Below are 21,566 nucleotides of genomic sequence, written 5' to 3' on the forward strand. Positions count from 1 at the left end.
TAAACCACTTGGTCAGAATTTTAAAAAAATATATAAGGGACGGGGGATATAGCTCAATATAATGTGCCCCTGTGTTCTGTCCCCAATACAAAAAATAAAAGACAATAGACTAAAAGAAACAAACAAAAAAAAAGAGTAAATTAAAAACTTTTTTCTTGAATCTTTTATTTACCTTTTGACTTAATTTGTATCTTGTTAAACAGAATTGAGAAGTGGATAAAATGTCCAATATGACCTGGATCTTCAAAGATAGTGGGAGGAAACTATTGCAGCAATTGCAACCTGTGTATGTTTCTAGTGTTCATCTTTAAACTTTTTTTAAAGCATATTTTTTTATCATATGTAGAAAATACACTATTTTTCTTAACACTAATGCTTGAGATTCTGTTGAAAAGTGTCAGTGCTAGACCATACCCCAGTTCATTTGAAACGAATTTTCTGTGTATTTATTAGTTGGCTATAAAGTCTTGACAAACTTTCAGGGTGGCTTAAACAAAACAATTTACTTCCTCACAGTTTTGGAGTCAAGAAAAAGTATCAGAAAATTCAGTGTCTGGTGAAGCTTCTGAAGTGGTAGGCATTTGCGTTCACTGTCTTCACGTGACTTTTTCTCTGTTCACGCAAGGAGAGATCAGTCTCTGGTGTTTATTCTCCTTATGTGGACAACAGCCTTATTGGATTAGGGCCCCACTTTTACCTCATTTAGCCTTAATTACTTCCTTAGGCCCTAATTCCAAGTCACATGGGGGTTTAGGGATTCCATGTAGGAATTTGGGGTGACAATTCAGTTCATTAACTTTAGGTACAGATTGACACAGTTTGTTCTTTTTAAATCTTAGCTTATTCATAAAATGAGGGCCAATGTTTCAGATTACTATTTTGGTATGACACATTTTATCTTATACTTTAAAGGCGGCTTATGAAAAAACTATCATGTTTTTCTTACATGTTGAGGAGAGTTATGGTTCATTTAGAAAACAACTCTTGTTATAAAAAAAATTTAAATTTTTTTTGAACTCACTTTCCTTTTCTCTACAACACAATGCTATCTAATGGCCATAAGGCATACATTGCACTGGAGTATATGGTGTAAGCCAGGGTTTTTCTACTTCGGCATTTTTGACATTTTGAGTTGGATATTTTGTGTTATGGAGGGAGTTTCCTGTGTGTTGTAGGATGTAGCACCCTCTTGCCAGTAGCACTCCAACATTATCACCTTGCAGTTGTAACAAAATGTTTCCAGACATTGCCAAATATTCTCTGAAGGCAAAATCACCCCTGGCTGGGAATTACTGGTAAATGCACTTGTTCCTTATCCTAGATGGATTTTTAAGGATCATGAGTGAGGGTCCCATAGTCCTATAAACAGAAAGGCAAACTTACTGATATGCAAGGGAAGTCTTTGTTTCTGATTAACAAACCTGATAAAACCAGGCATGGTGGCATTCACCTGAAACCCCAGATATTCAGGAGCCTGAGGCAAGAGGATCACAAGTCTGAGTTCAGCTTCAGCACTTTAGTGAGATCCTGTCTCAAAATATGAAAAGGGCTGGGGATATAGCTTAGCAGTAATTACCCTGGGTTCAGTCCCTAGTACCACCAACAGACAAACGAAATACCTGATAAAATAACATCAAAGCACTGAAAAATTTTAAAAGTATTGGGTATTTGCTGTCATTAAATAGGTTTGGGTGATTTAAGAATATTCACCAGGGCTTGGGCTGTAGCTCAGTGGTAGAACGTGTGCCTTGCACATGTGAGGCACTGGGTTCGATCCTCAGCACCACATAAAAATAAGTAAAGATATTGTGTCCAGCTACAACTAGAAAAAAAATATATATATATTTTATATATATTTATTTATATATATATTTACTTATATATATTTATATTATATATTTATATATATATATATATATATATATATATAAGAAAGAATATTCACCAATATCCCAGTGCTTCCTCTATTTAACTGTGTGGTCACATTTCAGTTTCAAAGGTACTGTTTTCCAGTCTATGACCAGTGGAAGAAAACATAGCTTTTAACATTTAACATTTAGATTGTTTGGGAAAATTCTGCTGCTGCTTTTCCTCTTAGTTTCCCCTCTCTTCCTATTCCCTTTTCTTTCCTCCCTTCTTCCCTTTCTTTCTCCCTCTCTCCCTCCCTTCCTTTCTGTCTGTCTTTTTTTTTTCTTTCTATGGTGCTAGGGATCAAACCAGGGCCTCAATGCATGCATGCTGAACAAGTGCTGTACCACTAAGCAACATCCCCAGCCCTTAGAAAATGCTTCTTGAGCACCCTAAGCAATATTAATATCATAGTATAGTTGGAGAACCGCTGATTCAGGTAAATTTCTATCCTGTTACCACTTTCAACAGCTTATCAGGCAAGCAATAGTGCTTTCCAGTGTGATAATTAAGTGGCTTCCTGTCTACTAATGCCCACCACCTTTTTGGAAATTTTGGCTTTTAGCTTAACTCTAATTTTTATTGGAGACTTAGTTTACTATTGCAATATACAGGAAACAGAGGTGATCTGTTGATAACTTGATCAGCAAAGAAGAGATGGCCAAATAAAAAAGACTGGCATTTATTGATGTTAAGTTACAAATCAAAGTTTAGAAGTGCGAAGCAGTAATGTTTTAAGCTTTGAGATTGAGACTGGATTGTCTTTAGTTCTGTTAGTTAATGTTTGGTGTTGAAGCTACTATGGAGATGAAAAGGTGCTAGCACTATTGTAGGTGGTGTTAAAGAGGAACTAAAAATATCAGTCAGATATTCCACATTAAGTAAAGAATTGTTTTTTAAAATCAAATATTTGTACTCATTTATATACCATTTTATATCAGTTCTGAAAAGAAGTCAGGGTAAAGACTGGAATGGTCAAGAAAAGTATAATCTGGAAAAGAATTGGGAAAGGTGTTGAAAGATATGTAGGATTTTGTTGGAAAGATGAGAATGGGTATGCATACACACAAAATATGGATATGATAAAAGCTGTTATATTCGGGGGACAACAGGGAATAATCTTAGCTAGAATTTGAAAGGTTATTTATTGTTGAGGCATAATGAGAAATAGAACTGTTTAGGTGTCCCTAAGGAGAACTGAGAAGAGAGAATAGTATAGCTCTGAGTCCATAGAGATTATAAGTTTCTGGGAGAATAGTCAAGTTGGGAGGGAGAACCAATTTTTATGCAGCTTGATCTATTTCCTTAAGGGAATGAAGTGGATACTTGTCTTCTCTTTCCATCCTTTATTCACTAAGTTAGGAGGAGGTCATATTTCTAAAGATGCACAACTCATTGGCTTGCAAATTACTGATTAGATTTATCGTTCCATTAAAGCTTCTTAGGCACTAATTGCATTATTTCTGCTAGAAAGCATATGGAAATCATATAAAAAGCATAGAATGGATTTGAGGCTACTTCCCCATATTCTGTGAAGATGAAGATTAACATCATCATGAGATGAATCCATTCATAAAGAATAGTCTATGTTTGTGGGAGAAGGTATAAAATTATGAGGAGAAGATATAGCAATGCATTATGTGTAGACTGAGAATGGTAATAATAAGATTAAAGATAACCTGAATAATCACAATTTGGAGTTGTTAATAATAGTTCAAGGTGGAATAGACCATTTAGCTGTGTTTATGGCTTTGAGTATATAGGTAAAGAGTGCAAAATAAATTTTTGAGCAAATGTTTCTCTTCATGATCTGACAGCAAATATTTATAAATATTCATTCAGTGAATATTTATTTAAATGTTAGCCATGTTCCAAGCTTGTGTTAGCAGAAAATGCAGTAGAAGAGCCCTTGTGATTGATGAGTTAGGGTTTAGTGAGAGATGACTGAAGCAGTCATAAAATGTGATGACGGGTAATAGAGGAAGTGTATGCATCCTGTTTTATGCTTTCTCATTGCACTGATTTGATATAGTGCTGTTTGTGTCTGCATTTTTCCTGAAAGGTACATATGTAGAAGTATATCGCAATATATTGGATTGACAGATCTATTTTCTGTGCTCTGAGTGTGATCATTTTTTCCTCATCTAGTGAGAGCTAGACTACACTGTAATATCTTGGTTAGTGAGTTTTGGCAACTGTAGTCTTCATCCTGTAAACTTTTTCTTAGATCATTTTCAGTTGACTGGGTCATCTTCTGCTGTTTATATTCTGATAAACTCTTTTAACCCTTAGTGGCTGATGAGGGCTGGGGATGTGGCTCAGTGGTAGAGCCCTTGCCTTTTATGTGTCAGATTCTGGGTTTGATCCTCACCACAGTGGGATAATGGAGGTTGTGTGTGTGACAATGATAGTCTGGATTTAAGGTAATAACAACAAAGGAACGATATTACACTGGATGTTGAGGGCATGATTGGAGAAACACTACATAGCTCATCAGGCAGCTGGGGATTGGTTGAAATCTTTAGATACTATGAGGATGATCTAAATATAGGCAAACTGACCAATACTGTAAATTACATAAGATTATAGCCCAAAATATACCACTTTGTGAACAAATTTGAGGACTTTATTGGGAAGATTCTTTTAGACCTCTGATTAGATTTGTGGTTCCATTAAAACTTCTTAGGCACTAAGGGCATTATTTCTGCTAGAAAGCATATAATGGGAAGACCTTAGGGCTGACTTCCACGAATATCTGACTTCTAAATCACTTACATGAAGGGGATTAAAGATCTAGGGGTGAAGAATATGAATCAGGTAACAATTGACCAGGGATATGAGTGCTTCACATAGTCAATTTGGATAGTAGTTTTATAGTTAACAATTGCAGGGCAAAGTACATCTCCTTTCTGTGAAAAAGATGTGACCTATTTAGCTGAATAAAGAATAATTTATTTTTTATCAATACTGTATTTTCATAGGGAAAATCACTAATTTCTTTAGGCACTATCATAGTGTGACAATGTTATTGATGTGTCCCTCTCTTATTTTGGTCAAATTTTTGATGAATTGGCTTTAGAAAATGTATCTGAAGATATTGTGAAATGGCTTTCAGTTTGTTGTTTTGTTAAACTTTTTATCAAATTTATAGTGTGTATTAAAACACTGTATATGATAAGATTTTTATAATAAATGGTGCTTTAATGACTTTAGAGGTGTTCTAATGAGAGTACCACAAGCCATCCACATGATCTAAGGGTAGTTACCAGCAAAATGGATTATCTCATATCCCATCTGCTATAGTTATAGTTAAGTTCTCTTTGGAGGAGATACTATGGAACTAAAGTTGTTTTAGGTAAATTTGCATTGCCAAGAAAGTATTATTATGCTAGTCCATCCCATTTATCTCCTAAGTGATTATGTATTATGTAGGTTTATTTACTAGTAAGTAGTCTCAAAGTATATTTAAAGTCTATTAATATTTCTACAAAGTTGTTTTGAAGGAATTCTTTGGATAAATTGTGATGTTTTTAACTTTGCTATTTCTTTTCATTTCTAAAGCCTGCTTATATTTGTTTTATAATTCAAATTTGTAGCCTAAGCACCAATTTCTTTCTTTTTCCTATTTTCTTGAGTATACTTTTTTTAGTCTCTTTGTAAAATTTAAAAACTTGGTAGTTTTAGGAATTCATTTAATATTATATTTAACAAGGATTTGGAAATATCTCATAGGGACTAGTTTAATAAAGTTTTAAAGGTATTATTGAGGGACTTTTTGTTTTTAAACTAAATGAAATTTTAAAGTTGCATATTAAGCTAAATAATTTTTTTTTTTTTTTTTTGCTTCTTTTTAGTGAATTAGTGCCATCTTATGATTCAGCCACTTTTGTTTTAGAGAATTTCAGGTAAGGGTTTTTGACAACTTTGTGGGGTTTTTTGTATGTATACATAAGGAAAAGTGAAAAAAGGTGATTCTTCAGTAGGATAGAGATTGGTGATCTGTGTCACTCAGATTAATAATCTTAGAAGAAATAAGTTTCCTATTAGAAACATAGATGGTGGTCTCAATTGTACAATATCTGAAATGCTAGGACTGGAAGTGTTTCAAATTTCAGATTTTGGAATATTTGCATATGTTTAATGATGCAGAACGTAAGTCTAAACATGAAATTCATTTGTTTTATATACACACATTATATTTGTAGCATGCAGGTAATTTTATATGGTATTGTTAGTGCCTTGTGATTTGTCTGCAACACATCAGATGAGGTGAGGTGTGGCATTTTCCACTGTAGATTCATGTTGGAGCTCAAAGGTTTCAGATTTTGGAATGTTTTGAATTTTAAATTCTCAGATTGTCTATGTTCTACCAAGACTGATAAACATTTTAAAGAAGAGAGTCTACTTTGCTTTTGCTAAAGTGCGGGGCCAGAAATATAGAAGTCAGTGATCCCCCACCTACCCATCCTACGAAACAAAAGTGTTGGGGTCCATTTGTTTCAGCTCAAAGTGAGAAATTGCCTATAAGAGGCTATTATAAGAAATTTACAGGCTTCGTAAGTTGCATGTTAATTTTATTAGCCTTTGCTGTTTTTAGTTTAGAAGCAAAGATTCAAAATCACTAAGATCCTTAGAGACTTGTCTTCAAGGGCAACATGAAACTGGGAACTAAAAATCTTTTGGGAAAAGAACTTGGAGTAGGCAATAACATCAAAATAAGGTTATACTGCTGGGTGCAGTGGTGTATGCATGTATTCCCAGTGACTTGGGAGGCTGAGGCAGGAGGATTGCAAGTTTGAGGCCAGCCTGTGTAATGTAGCAAGGCCCTGAGCAACTTAGTGAGACCCTGCCTCAAAATGAAAAATAAAAGGGATTGAGAATAGAGCTGATTTGGTAAAACACACTGGGTTAAATATACCCAGTACCCCTTCCAAAAAAAAAAAAGGATTTCCCCCATCTAATGTATTTTTTCTTATGGGATAATTTTGTGGCTAAAGCATAGTCTCTAAGAGGTTTTCCCCATATACATTAAGGTTTAGCAGGTTATTCTCTTGTTTTTCCATATTAAAAAAAGATAATCATACTACACAGAAGTGGGAAATAAATATTTGCTTTTCTTGTTTTTTTGTTCAGTGCTGGGATTGAACCCAGGGCTTTGCACATGCTAAGCATATGATGATCTACCATGAGCCATGCCTCCAGCCTTTTTGGGGAGTGGAGTGGAGGGATGATGAAAGACTGCTTATTGGGAGAGGTGGAGTGGAGGGATGATGAAAGACTGCTTATTGGAGCAGAATTAATTTTAGGAAACTTAATGATACTTTCCTTTTCCCTTGAATGTCACAATTTCGTTTTTACTGAACTTTATAGATATTGCTGAATATTTCACTATTAAATTTTCTCTTATTTCAGAATGTAGATAATATCTAAAGTTAACAGTGAAATCTTGACTTATTCAGTTGCTGTCTATGAGTTGTTCAGGATTTCATATAAGTAACTCGAAGAAAGTAGTTGGTTTTTAAACTTATTGCCATTTTTACAGTTTTGATCTTGGGATTTGGTTGTTTTTTTTCTTAAGCACTTTGCGCCAGAGAGCAGATCCTGTTTACAGTCCACCTCTTCAAGTTTCAGGACTCTGTTGGAGATTAAAAGTTTACCCAGTAAGTTTTTTATATTTCTAATTTTGAAACCAAAGATCATTTATTCTTCCATGGTGTATTTGTTTAATGTTTTAATGGAGTAAGGAAATTAAAGTAATGATGATTTTGTTTCTTTGTGGGATACATTACTAAATCTGTGGAAAAATGAGTTAAGTGTGGATATAACAAATCCTGAGACATGATTAAATTTTATTTCTGGTTTGTAAAAGAATTATGCTTAGAAGAAATATTTAAAATTCTTCTTTTAAAAATGCTTTAAAATATTAAAACAGAAAACTATAAAAACATTTGCTGATGGTGAATTCAGGATTTGACCCATATATTTTCTTAAATTGGCCCATGAATTTTTATTTTTTTAGGCTGGTTTTTGTGAAGAGTTCTGTGTATGTTAAACCTGTTAACACTTTTCAGACTTGTTAATCCTTAAGTTGTATGCCTTGATATTTTCACTTTTAATGTACAGAAGTTTAAAACTGTTATGGACTCAGACCTGTTGGTGTTTTATAATTTATTTTATTGCTTTTAAGGTAAAAAACATTTCACAATTCAGATGTAAGATACCAATCTGCATTTTGTTGATCTTACTGTGCCATAAATTTTTCGTTTTTTTGGTGTTTGTTTTTTGCCTTCAGCTTGTGGTTTAATTTTTTAAAAATTGTTAAACAGTTTCTATTTGCATAGCCTTGTTTTTTTAAGAACTTTATTCTTTTTTAAATTTTTTCTTGTTAGTTGTACATGACAGTAGAATGCATTTTGACACATTGTGCACAAATGGAGCACAACTTCTCCTTCCCGAGGCTGAACATGGTGCCAGAGTCACACCAGTAGTATAATCATACAAGTATATAGGGTAATAATGTCTGTCTCATTCCATCACATCTCCACACCCACTTCCTTCCCCTCACTCTCCTCTGCATAATTCTAAGTTAACCTTCTTGTTTTTTAGGACGGAAATGGAGTTGTCCGTGGATACTACTTATCTGTGTTTTTGGAACTCTCAGCTGGTTTGCCTGAAACTTCCAAGTAAGAGTTGTAATAAAATGTGTACCTATCTATATCTCCCTAGCAATTTTCATTAATTACTTTTGTTAATTGCTTTTTTTTGTGTTAAGATGTATATTACTATGGAATCCTTGGCACAGTATGATGATATTATGAATAGTTTTAACTGTTTTCTCTCATTTAGGAGTATAAGGATTTATACTCTTAAATTTATTGGGAATCCCAGAGTTTTTCTTTATATGTGCTATATCTGTTGTTATTTTCTGAATTAGAAATTAAAACGGAGAAAAATATTTAAAAAATTTAAAATTCACTGTAAAATAAGCCTATTGCTTATTAACATAAACAGTTTTTTTAAATGAAAAGTGACAATTTTCCTAAACAAAATATTTATTATGAAAATTTCTTGCTTTGCATTTTTGGAAATCTCTTTACTGTTTGCTTAGCTGAGTTGGGTATGGTGGTTCATGCCTGTATTCCCAATAACTGAGTGGAATGAAGCTGGGGGATTGCAAGTTTGAGGCAGGCCTCAGCAGTTTAGCAAGAATGTATCAAGATAAAAAATATAAAGGGCTGTGGCTCAGTGGTACAATAACCCTGGGTTCAATCCCCATTATTGGACAAAGAAGACAGTGACAACTGGATTCTCTCATTTGCTTCTATATTTAATTTCTTATAATAAGCTCTTTTGATTGAAATATATATAAATAAAATTTGGCCTCACAGATTTTGAATACACTTAGTTGGAAAAATTTGAAAATGAGATATAATTCAGAAGCCATAAAATTCACCTGTTAACAAATGTACAAGTCAGTGATTTTTTTTTTTAAAGACCTAGAGTTCTGCAATCATCAGTTATATCCAATTTCAAAACATTTTTATTACCCTAAAAAGAAACCTTGTAGTCACTTACCAGTTTCTTTCTGCCTAGTCCCTGGCATCCACTAATCCAATTCTTGTTAAGGGGAAATATTATAAAAAATAGTTTTATAATTACTTATCTTCTTTAATGTCATACTCAATCTGAACAAGCAGTAGTTTGTTTAAATGTTACCTGTGATGTGGAATTAAGAGCCATATCAATGAACTTTTTTTCCCCTTATTATATAAAATCTGTCGACTCTGGTACAGAATATCTGTTTATAGCTAACATGGAGTAACAGGGATGGGATTTACCCCTTTCTCCTGCAACAACCCCCAAAAACCCAACATTTTCTAGATTAGGGAACAATTGAAGCAATTCTCAAGAGATAAGAAACAGATTAGTTCTTTGATTGCTCTGTCCTATAGCCATGTGTGTTTTCAGGCTGCAACACAAGGATGGGTATCTGAGGTAGAATCTTGTAGACTTTTTAGTTGAGGAAGTAGTGCTAAGAGTTTAGGACATCTAGTACAGCTAGAATGCATCGTACAGATTACCAGAGAGGACAGAGCAGTAAAGCCACAGAAATCCAGAGATTCATAGTGGGTTCACCTTGACTATTCAGCAGAGTACTGATTAGGACATTCATGTGAGGCAAATGCCTGAATTTGGAAAAGAACTACCTGAAAGGATTAGAGGGAATAATTGAGTACCTGATGCTTACACAGAACTAGGCACTATGCTTACTTCCACCAACCACAGTGGAAATACTTAAAATTAATGGGACATTGGGTAGTGTACTGAAGAAAATTTACCCTAAGTAGCAAGGAACAGTTATCACTAAAGTGAATAATGCTCTGGATTCACCTAATAAATGACTGCAAGACCCAAAAGGATCAAATTGTTTCCAGGTAACCTAACTCCATCCTAGAATGAAGCTCAGGAGAATTTACAAGATTATAAAAGTATCCAACATTAAAAAAAATTATTTGCAGTGTTTGGTGTGCAAAAAAAGATATTAATGAGTATGCAAATAGGCAAGAAAACATACTTAATAAATGAGGAGTAGAATCAATCAATTGAAATCAGGCAGGAACTGACAAAGAATGATGAGAGAAAGACATTAAGACAGAATTGTATTCCATTTGCACAAACAGTTAAGTAGAGATGTGGAAGACATAGAAGACTCAAATTGAACTTCTTGAAATTGAACTATTTTTGGGCTGGGGATGTGGCTCAAGCAGTAGCGCGCTCACCTGGCGTGGGTGCGGCCCAGGTTCGATCCTCAGCACCACATACAAACAAAGATGTTGTGTCCGCCAAAATAAATAAATAAATAAATATTAAAAAAAAAAAGAAATTGAACTATTTGAGGTCACAAATAGACTGGATGGAATGAATGACTGGTTAAATGTTATAAAAGTTATTGTAGGGCTGGGTTTGTGGCTCAGTGGTAGAGTACTTGCCTAGAATATGTGAGGCACTGGGTTTGATCCTGAGCACCATGTAATGAATAAAAGTATCGTGCCCATCTGCAGTTAAAAATATTTTAAAAAGTTATTGCACTTAAAGGCATAGTAGTAGAAATTAGACAAATCACACATACAAACATAAACATGTATGTATATGTATGAATTCCAAAATGGTAGACTGTCTTCAAGTACCTTAATACATAGTCTCTGAAGGTGGGGATTGAAAGCAAATGAAAGAGAATACAAAAAAAAAGGGAGACATATCTCAGTCAGTGATGATTTATTATGCAATGGAGGGGCACATTTTAAGGGGAAAATGGTGACTGGTTACAACAAGGTCTGAGTTTTATAGGGCCACATTGCGGGAAAAGTTTGTCATTTACTTTTGGCGGGTGGGCTTTTAGCAGGCAAGGGAACTTTGTCAGGTAAGGGAAACTGCAAAAGATTAGAATCCTCAGTTGTCCTTGTTGTGTGTGTGTCTGTCCCACCCAAGGGTTCTAAGTTTCCACCTCCTTCATTCCAGATGACTTGGGGCGAATTCATCATATCTGGCTACCCTCTGCTGAGGTCTTCCAGTGAGGAAGTGCTGAGGAGGTGTGGAATAGGGGAATTCCCTGTTAGAGATCTGGAGTAAGATAAGAAGGTGGGGGTTATACAGTCCTGGTGGTTGTGGCTTGAGGAGTTATAGAGAAAGGGAACTTCAGCATCTAATGGGTGATTCCTTATGGGGTTTACGAGAATCATGTTGTGAGCGAAGGAGGAAAATGGCTTTTGCATGTTCTTAGGAGGTGATCTGTGTTAGTCAGGTAACCTTTTCAAGAAATTGCTTCTGTACAAAGTTAAAGCAGGGGAAAAAAGATTATTATAAGAAAAATGAGTATTAGAGTATTAGAGGGGTTAAAAGAGGGAGAAGCACTGGGCATGGTGGTGCATGCCTGTAATTCCAGTGACTTGATCACGAGTTCAGAGCCAGCCTCAGCAATAGCAAGGTGCTAAGTAACTTAGTGAGACCCTGTCTCTATATAAAATGTAAAATAGCACTGGGGATGTGGCTCCGTGGTTGAATGCTCCTAGGTTCAAGTTCTGGTATGCCCCCCACACACACACCAAAAAGGGAGAAGCCAGGAAGTCCACTGTTTTAGGTTTTTCAGTGAGGCCCACCAGGAATCAGCTATTTCTTTCTACTGTTCCAGTGGGTCCTGTAGTTGTTTAACCTCATTCCTTACCGGTCCTGATTGATTGGCATAGAAGCAGTATTCTTCCCTGAGGAAAAGGTAGAGGTCACCTTGTTCAGAAGTAAGGAGATCTAGGCCCAGATGATTTTGCAGGATGACAGACCCCAGGGAATCCAGTTGATTTTGTAAAGTCAATACCAAATCGGAAACCTGTTGAATATCTTCAATAACCTGTTCTGACAACTTTTTATAGTAGTGAATAGAGGTTCCTGATTCCGCTGTGCCTGTGCCAATTCCAGTGGATATCTCTAGCCCTATGAGTAAGGGAATAAACTGGTGGGCTCATCTAGTGTGTGTCATTATTGGATTAGGCAAACTTTTGCTTATTAGGTAAAAGGTCAGTTTGAAGAGTAAGGAAGACCAAGGTACAGAGGCCAGTCCAATTTTTTGGTGAGGAAGGGTAAATATGAACCTTGCAAAGGAAAAATGACTCAGAATTTATGGGGCACCAGGACTACGGGGCTGACACAAGTTTTAAGTTTCATTTAAAGAACTGTTTTTCTTTTAAATGCCCAGGTATGGCTGTAGTTTGGTTATAACTGTTTTTGGTAGGTGTTTTAAGATCAATCTGGTCAAATTGGCCTTGTTCCTATCTATTGTTAAGAATCAGTTGAGTTACCTCAGAGGGGTCACTCTTGGGAACTTGAGGGAAGCCTCTTAGCACGTCTAGTGCCATCTTCCAGAAGGGGTCAGGATCTCATTGACCATATGACTTCCCTTGAAAGTATTAGGGACATCTCCTTCTCCAATGGCCCTCCTGTTTGCAGCTTGTGTACTGGATGGCTTTCTGTACTCCAGCATCTCATTGGTCCTCCTGATTGGGAGGTCAGTGGCCCAGAGTTGCAAAGCCCTTAGAGAAGTGCTGTCATTCCCTGGGTCCAAGCTGGCCTCAGAGGGCAAGAGCCAAATATTGGTTTATTTTTCTTTCTTGGACCTTTTATTTCCTTAACTTTAGTCTCTAAGCTTTGGTCTTAAACATTCAGCATGCCAGTTTCACCAGTCTTAACAGTACCAGGTTTTACCTTTAAGGTCTATAACTTTATATTTTACCCCTTCTGTTTAATTGGGGTCGATATTCTTTAGAAGTTGTACTTCTTTTAGGCACTAACAGAGAACAGTTAGGTTTCCAAGGAAAATATAAAATGAAATTAACAAGAGTAAAAATATTTAGTTTGTATAATAGCTATGAGTCAATAAACATAATTTTTATAATCTCAAACCTTTACTTTAAACTTTAGTTTCAAGAACACCAGTTTGGTAAAATGCTTCTAAACCTTAAACTTTAAAGACTTATATACTTGGAAGATAAGAAGAAGCCAGTAACAGGATTACACTGATGTTTTTCTTCTCCTCTTCTTTTTTTTTTTTTTTGGTGCTGGGGATTGAACCCATGGCCTTATGCATGCAAGGCAAACACTCTACCAACTGAGCTGTATCCCCAGCCCTACACTGATGTTCTTATATTAACCAAGTTTAGTTTTCAAAGTAAAGTTCAGAATCTGTAATGTAGTATAGTACTCTTACAGTTGTTTTTAACCAGAGTTCTAGAAACCCTAATTCCTTTAAGACTAGTTTCTCTAAAGAATAAAACTTAACACAGAAATTATCCTGCTAGATAAGAGCAGATTAATGTTTTAAGAAATCCTTGTTACTTTAACCTGTAGAGGATTAAACTTTGGTTTATATCAGTACATTTATATTTGACCTTAGTTTAAAAAAAAAAAAAAACCTTGAATAACTAACTGATTGTGCTACTTATAAATGACCAATTTAGTTACACACAAATTTTTTGAAATTTACCCTCCACAGACTTTCTGCAACTTAAGAGATTCTACAACTTTTTACTTTACCACACAAAAGATGTTCTCATCCTTCTACTTTTCACATTCTGAACAACCCTTATGAAATTTCTGAGTTTTCCCAATTACTCCTCTTAATAAGATGAAATACTTTATGCTGTTTACACTACTTTTAATTGAAACACAGCTGAAACTTTTGGACTCTTTGCATATAGAATTACACCTGTTAGAACTTTTAGTAACCTTGCTTTAGTGAAGACCCCAAACAAGCTAATCTTTAAAACTCTATTTTCATTTACCAGTTTATAAAAACACATTTAGTCTTTAAATATATTACCTTTTGGGGTTTAAGAAGCAGTTGATGTTTTAACATTTTAACTTTGTAAATTAATCAGACGTCTCTTGTAACACATTTATGATTAACCCCATTGATGTTGATGTTAAAACTGATTTACTCATATTTAAATGTAAAAACCAAGATACCAGATAAGTGTAGTCAGCAGTACCAGCTATCTCTTTCCTGTTTAAGTAAAATCCTAGAAACAATGGCTAGACATTTTATGAAAACCAGTACTCTGTTAATTGTCTTGACCACCTAGAAAACTTGTGTTAGTCATTTTAAAGACATTTTTACTCTCATCTGTTTACCTAATTTAAATTGAACTTTTAAAGTCACATGACCTAAAAGATACTTGGATCCATTTCTCTTAAATTTTAATTTATTATGAGTGCTCATTTATCTGTATGCCAACTTTGATACCATGTACATGAACACTAGCACATATGTAGACAAAACAACACAATACCCAGGTATGCACACATACACAAAACAGGAAACAGATCTTGTAGCTGTTTGTAGGTAGATCTCCACAGGTAGGATTTTGTAAATGGAGATTTTTCCAATGTATTTTAGAGTTAGCCCTCTGAACAGAGTGTAAAAACCTCTATAGTTAGGTAAAATAAGACTGATCAGAAAAATATTTTAATTTAGGCATACAGGATCAAATGTGGATTTACCATAAAACCACAAGCTGAAAAATACAGAATTTGGGAAAGAACAGATGTTCTAGAAAAAATTGACAAAGCTATAATTAGTAAAGGAGCATGTCAAACATCTTCATTAGACCAGAGTGCACTTTTGGCTCAGATTAAAATCAATTTAGGTATTGAAAGAATGAGGGAGCCTTTAATCCTTAGGTAAGTATTCTTAAGTAAGAGTCTATCATTCCATTTTCCCTTCCTTGTGCTGTAGTTTTAGGGAGGAACTTGTTAAGAAAGCAGGGTTGTAGAGTGCAAGAGCAGATAAGACAGCCAGCCATTTAGGTTTGAATTTAAAAGTGACACTTTTTTTTCCCTTTTGGTCTCAAGCTGTTTTTGGACAATCATCTCTGCAAGCTCTGTAAGACTTGGAGATAGAGAGATTTGGTTATCGAAGATAAGTAAGGGAAGCTGCTGTTTTGAGCTTAACTGGCAAAACTTCATATGAAGAGCATTTTAAACATTTTTTTTTTGTAAAACCAGTCTCTTGAGGTGTGGTCCCAGAGTTTACTTCCTCTGGGACCCTTTTCCAGTTAGTAATCAGGCCAGGTTGAATGCAGAAAATTATTAGGCATCTCCTTTATCTCAACTGTGATTATGTCATCCCCTAATATTACTCTTGAGGATGAAGCTTCCCTCTGAACAAAAATAAAGAGAACAGAACATGGGCACCTTTGCCGAGAAAGCTCTCTCTTTGTCTAGGAGACAGCTCCCTAGTGCTGGAGCTTCTTGGGTAAGCAGTTTCTTCCTTTCCTTCCATGACCTCTAGCTGGGGCCTCACTCAGTATGGAGGATATTAACTAACTTCGTAATAACTATTTTAATTTAAGGGAAGACATTTGTCAGCTAGTTGTGTCCTTAAAATGTCCTACATGTTCCCTTTGTCCTTTTGGGACCTCATACTCCCCAGGACAATGATTTCATATTATGCCCCTCATTTTGAAGTGGGAGGCAGGCCTAATAGTGCTCTGGGAGATATCTCCTCTAGAGAAAATAAATAATTTGGATTCCTGAACCAGGATAGATGTGGGGATAGTTTTACTCCAAGTAACTAAAACAGATTTTCTGCTCTTTTTTCCTGCCAGATGAGAGGAGTACAGAAGAAAATGTATCTTCTTAGAGTCTAGAGAAGGCTGTCTAATTTTAAAGCTTAAGGGAGCTTTATCTTGAGACTCTCTCATAATGGGTTCCTGTTTAAGAGGCAGACAGTGTGGACAGAATTGGCATAGAAGCATTTCTGAAAAGGGAGAGATTGCTTGGTTCACACTCTGGGGATTAAATGGGTCACCTCTTTCCCAGAGCCCTCAGACCAGACCAAGATTTCATCTCAGGATGCCCTCCACCATCAGAAACAGAGACAGATAATGGTCAATATTTGCTACCCCAGAGGGCTGTCAGAGTCAAATTTAGAATATGAGACCTTCATGCAGAACCAGGGAGTGACCCTGGCCAGCTGTCTTCAGTTGTCTGAGGCCTTCCTCTGTCTCAATCACCAAATTTCTTTTCTTTTTTCTTTTTTTTTAATATTTATTTTTTAGTTGTAGTTGGACACATTATCTTTATTTCACTTACTTATTTTTACGTGGTGCTGAGGATCCAACCCAGGGTCCTGCACGTGCGAGGCGAGCGTTCTACTGCTGAGCCACAAATTTCCACGCACCAAATTTCTCACACAGAAAAGGAACTGGAGCAAGCCAGGACAAATATTCCCAATACCTAGGTGAAAGGGGAATCCAACCCACCTCTTGACTTTTGACTGACAGCAGGGTGACATCAGATTTTTCAAGTCCCCACTGTCATGGCAGCTCTGGGTCACCTTGGCCTATGCTGACTGGTTCTAATTGGATTTCTAACCATACATTCTTAACAGATTTTATAGCTGGTAGGAACTATCTTTATCTCCCAGAGTTTCAGAATCTGGTCACAAAAGTCTCTTCCTTCAGAGAATTTGGGTTCCTTTTGTCCATATTATCTTGAGCTTATATTTTCCTGCATGTAGTTTCCTGAGGAATTGACATATCCTGTCTACTTAGGCTGGGCAGGGCTGCAGGTAAATTGCTTCTTGGAAATGAAAGCATTTGGGGGTTACCAATGGGGCCCATTTGATAGAATTATCATATACAACATTTAGCTTTTATAATGTCACAGATGTCCTCATGAGCTATACTTAAGATGTCTAATGCCATTTGATTTTTGTAAAATACCTTTCTTTTGGCATTACCTATGTGTTCAGTAGAGATCCCTTTATCTGTGTCAATTAGGGTTTTCTTAGTAAAGTTAGTTAGGACCTTTATGTGCCACATTACATCTTTTAGACCAATATGAGGGATAAATATTGGAGCTAGATAGTCATACTAGCCTTCACGGAAACACAGATCAAGCTTGCCTATGTAGGAAGTTAGGAAGATTTGTGAGTCTTAACTCAGAAGAACGCTTGTGACTCTGACAGTCTCTCTTGATAGTTACCAGGCATTCCTGTCTGTGAAACTTACCTTTGTATTCTCCAGCTTTACTTACTTTTGGTGGGGTTCATCTGCTATTTCAGGGGCAGTAAATGAAGAGGGCTAGGGTCAGGGGCTTATGGAATGGGAAGTCAGTGATAATCAATGGTAGAGAAGAGCAAAGTGGGCAAAATGAGGACTTTGAACAAAAGTAAAAGAAAGCTTGATGGTATAGAACTTCAGGTCATTTGCCATTTCCTTAGAAGAAATTGTCCAAGTCTTGGAGGATTTGGGGGTCCAGGTCCTGGATTCTGAATTCTGGCCATCAACTTAGGTTGTCTAATTTAGGTTGTAGCCAGATCTGTGTACTTAGCCTAATAAGATATTTACTTTTGAGATCAGATTGGAAGTGGACAATCTAAAAACTTTTTATTTAATGAGACAACCTAAAGGGGAGTCCTATGGGATGGAGCCCCCATGTTGGAGAGTTTTGACCTGGGTTGGCGGTCAAAATCAAAGCATCCCTTGATGCCTCCCATCACCAGACAGAGTTCCATCAGAGAATGAGGGGGCATCCCCTCCTGCAATCCCATTGGTGGGAAGACTCCTGGAGTCTGGATGAGCCAGAAGGTGAGGGTCTTGGGTAGGGTGTCTTTGTGAGAGACCAGAAGGAATTTTACCTTTCTGAAGAATGAGAAGACTTATGTTGCTTGCAGGAACAAAATGGCAAAAAGTGGCTTCTGATCTGTAGGTCTGAATACATAAGAGAAGGAAGAAATAGGAGAGGATAGGGTTAGGAGAATGCCTCCTACACCAATAAAGGACCTGATACATGTCCTTGCTCTATCCATATGGCAGTAAAGCAGCAAAAATGTAGCCCATGATTGGGATTGAGTACTGGCTGCCATTAAGCTATGATGTACTTGGAAAGCATGAAGGGCCACCTCCTATCAGGAGGAAAGAAGGAAAGGAATGGAAGGAAGATGAGAAAAGATGGTAGAGGTTCATTAGGATAAGGAGAGGTAGAGTCTCCAATCCCGTTTTGGGTTTCTGCACCAAATGAAAGAAAATACAAAAAGAAAAAGGGAGACTGACCTCAATGGATTGGTTATGTTTTATTAAGCAACAGAAGGACACATTTTCAAGGGGAAAATGGTGACTGGCTACAACAAGGGTCTGAGTTTTGTAAGGTTTAGCAGGGTCACATCATGGGAGGAGTTTGTTATATATTTTTGGAGGGCTTACTTTTAGCAGGCAGGGGAACTTTGGCAAATAAAGGAAATTATGAAAGGTCAGAGTCCTCAGTTTCCATTTTCCCCCAAAGGGTTGTAAGTTTCCACCTCCTTCAGGCAGAAAAAATATTTAAATGAATAATGATAAACAGAATCTCAAACAGGAAAAAAAGATGTTATATGTACAGAAACAAAAGAATGAAATCAGTCTGAGGGTGTGGCTCAGTGGTATAGCATTTGTTTAATAGTGTAAGATCCTGTAATCCCAGTGACTCAGGAAGCTCAGGTATGAGAATTACGAATTTTGAGACCAACCTCAGCAACTTAGCAAAGCCCTAAAGACTTAGTGAGAACCTGTCTGAACATAAACAAAAGGGTCTGGGGATGTGGCTCAGTGTTAAGCCACCCTGATTTAAATCTCCAGTACCACCCCCACCCCTGCCACCCATGAAAAAAGGGGGCAAGAATGAAATCAGATTTCTCATTTGAAATAAAGTGAAATGGTAATACTGTATTTTTTTTTTACAAAAATATCTTATCAACCTAGCTTTCTGTATCTACCAAAAATATCATTTAAAAAGTTAAAGTGAAACAAAGACATTTGCAGATATATTTTCAGACCTAGACTATAAGAAATGCTTCAGGTAGAAGGGGGAAAATGACACTTGGCTATCTAAATTTGAATCTAAAAGAGAGGGGAGGAAGAAAGAGAAGAGTACCAGAAATGGAAAATATGAGAGTAGATTTAAACATTTTTTAAAAATTAAAGTAACATTGAAAGAGAATTAACGCTTTGGGAAAGTAAATTTATTGAAATAAATGCATGATGGCAATCAAGTAAAGGTTAAAAACTGAGTACATAGACATACAAATTAAGAGTCTGATGTTATTCTGTAACCGGTGCAATTGAAAGCTAATCTCTAATAAGTTAAAGATTATGTACCTTTGTATTAATTTCCTTTATGTACTTTAATAAAAAGCCACAAATTTGGTGGTGTAAAACAATAAAAATTTATTCTCTCACTGCCCTGGAATTCAGAAGTCTGCAATTTATTGCTGAACCAAAATCAACCTTTTAGTACCATTGTGCTTGTTCCAGAGACTCAAGGGGAGAACTCATTCCCTGCCTTTTCCACCATCTGGTGACTGCCAGCATTCCTTGGCTTGTTGCCTTACCACTCCAATATGTGTTTCTATGGTTATATTGCCTTGTCTTTCTGGTCTCATGTCAGATTTTCCTCTGCTTTCCTCCTATAAGGACATTTATTACACTTAGGCTCCATCTGTGTAATTCAGGATAATTTCCTCAGTCTCATAATTCTTAGCTTTATACAGTGACATGCGCTCTTATTTGCCATAGAAGATAATATTCATAGGTTTTGGAGATTAGGATGTGGATATTTTATGGGGGAAGAGAGAGATTATTGTCCTACCACAACAGAGAACTATAAAGTAACAGATATACAGCTAACATGGCAAGAAAGAATATAAAATGGGATTATAAAACAAATAGATTAAATTTACATTAGCTCACTTAAAAGATGGAGATTGGCTCTTTTTTTGTCTGGAAACTTGGAAGGTATCAAAAAGAAGATTCCTGGGCTGGGATGTAGCTCAGTGGCAAAGTGTCTGCCTTGCATTCTCAAAGCCCTGGGTTTGATCTCCAGTTCCAAAAATGATGGAGGGAAAAAAAAAGAGAACCCCACCAAAAAGAAGATTCCTGCTGTGCCAGAAACCCCTAAGAAAAGTGAAGGTATTTGGCAGAACTGTAGGTAAAAATCATCTGAGAAAAAGTTTGCCCGAAATATGCTTTGAAAGGCAAGGAGGAAGCTTATCTATGAAGAAGCTAAGCACTGTCATGAGGAATACAGACAGACATACAGAACTCAGATTTCAATGGCTAGGATGGCAGGAAAAGCTGGCAATTTCTATTACCTGAAGACCCATAATAGCATTTGTCATCCAGATCAGAGTTATCTATGGGGTGTACCCAAAAGGTCCATAAGATATTGTACTTTCTTTGCGTTTACTGGATCTTTAATGGCATCTTTCTTAAGCTCAACAGTGGTTTAATTAACATGCTGAGGATTGGGCACACCCATATATTGTATGGGAGTAATTGAACCTGAAGTTGGTAAATGAATTATAAGTGTGATGATGGCAAAATTAAGAAATGAATTAACTTGACAGATAAATCTTTTGTAAATATGGCATCATCTGCATGGAGAATCTGATTCATGAGAGATATACTATTGAAAAACATTTCAAAGAAGCAAGTAACTCCCTGTGGCCCTTCAAATTATTTTCTCCATGAAATGGAATGAAGAAAAAGACCATTCATTTTGTGAAGATGGAGATAGCTTGGCTAAAAAATGCAAGATTGAAGTATGTGCTGTCCACCAGAAATTCATTTTAAATATAAAGAGGGTTGGAGATATATTTAGTTCATAGGTAGAGGGCTTGACTATTATGAGCAAGCCCCTGGGCTTGATTTCCAGTACCACACACCCCGTATAAATGGCATATCATTTAAAACCTTTTTAAAGGCTCTTTCTTTGGGTATTGGGTATTGAACCCCACGCATGCTCTACCACTGAGCTACGTGCCTAGACCTGTTTATTTTTTATTTTGAGACAGGGTCTCACTAAGTTGTTGAGATTGGCCTCAAACTTGCTATCCTCCTGCCTGAACTTCCTGGGTTTCTGGAATTATGGGCATACACCCACTGGACCTAGCCAGATTATTTTTAAGAGCATGTATTTACCAAGATATTACATATTCAGGATCATGAAACATGTCTGAATGAACTCAGAATGATTTAAAGTTTGTTTTCTCACCAAAATGGAATTTAGGTACTAAACAGATATTTTGAAAATATCAAAATATTTGAAAGCTAAATAACATACTTCTCCATAAC

General features: G+C 36.2%; 1 protein-coding gene and 1 pseudogene across 7 annotated transcripts in view; both read left to right on the forward strand.

Annotated features, from left to right (window-relative positions):
* The window catches only part of Trim37 (tripartite motif containing 37), a 141,095-nt gene that overhangs the window by 33,532 nt on the left and 85,997 nt on the right, over window positions 1-21,566 (forward strand). For all 7 annotated transcript variants that reach the window (XR_007343444.1, XM_015495400.2, XM_048792069.1 and 4 more), the window contains 3 exons: window positions 5,763-5,813; window positions 7,487-7,568; window positions 8,515-8,591. Coding sequence is in view for 6 of the 7 variants with exons in the window: in XM_015495400.2 (XP_015350886.1) it covers window positions 5,763-5,813; window positions 7,487-7,568; window positions 8,515-8,591 (210 nt within the window). In the remaining variant the exon portion in view is untranslated. The remainder of the gene's footprint in view (window positions 1-5,762; window positions 5,814-7,486; window positions 7,569-8,514; window positions 8,592-21,566) is intronic.
* Window positions 8,966-21,065, forward strand: LOC125611758 (annotated as a pseudogene).

Source organism: Marmota marmota, unplaced genomic scaffold (assembly GCF_001458135.2).
Source record: "Marmota marmota marmota unplaced genomic scaffold, marMar, whole genome shotgun sequence".
Classification (NCBI taxonomy): domain Eukaryota; kingdom Metazoa; phylum Chordata; class Mammalia; order Rodentia; family Sciuridae; genus Marmota; species Marmota marmota.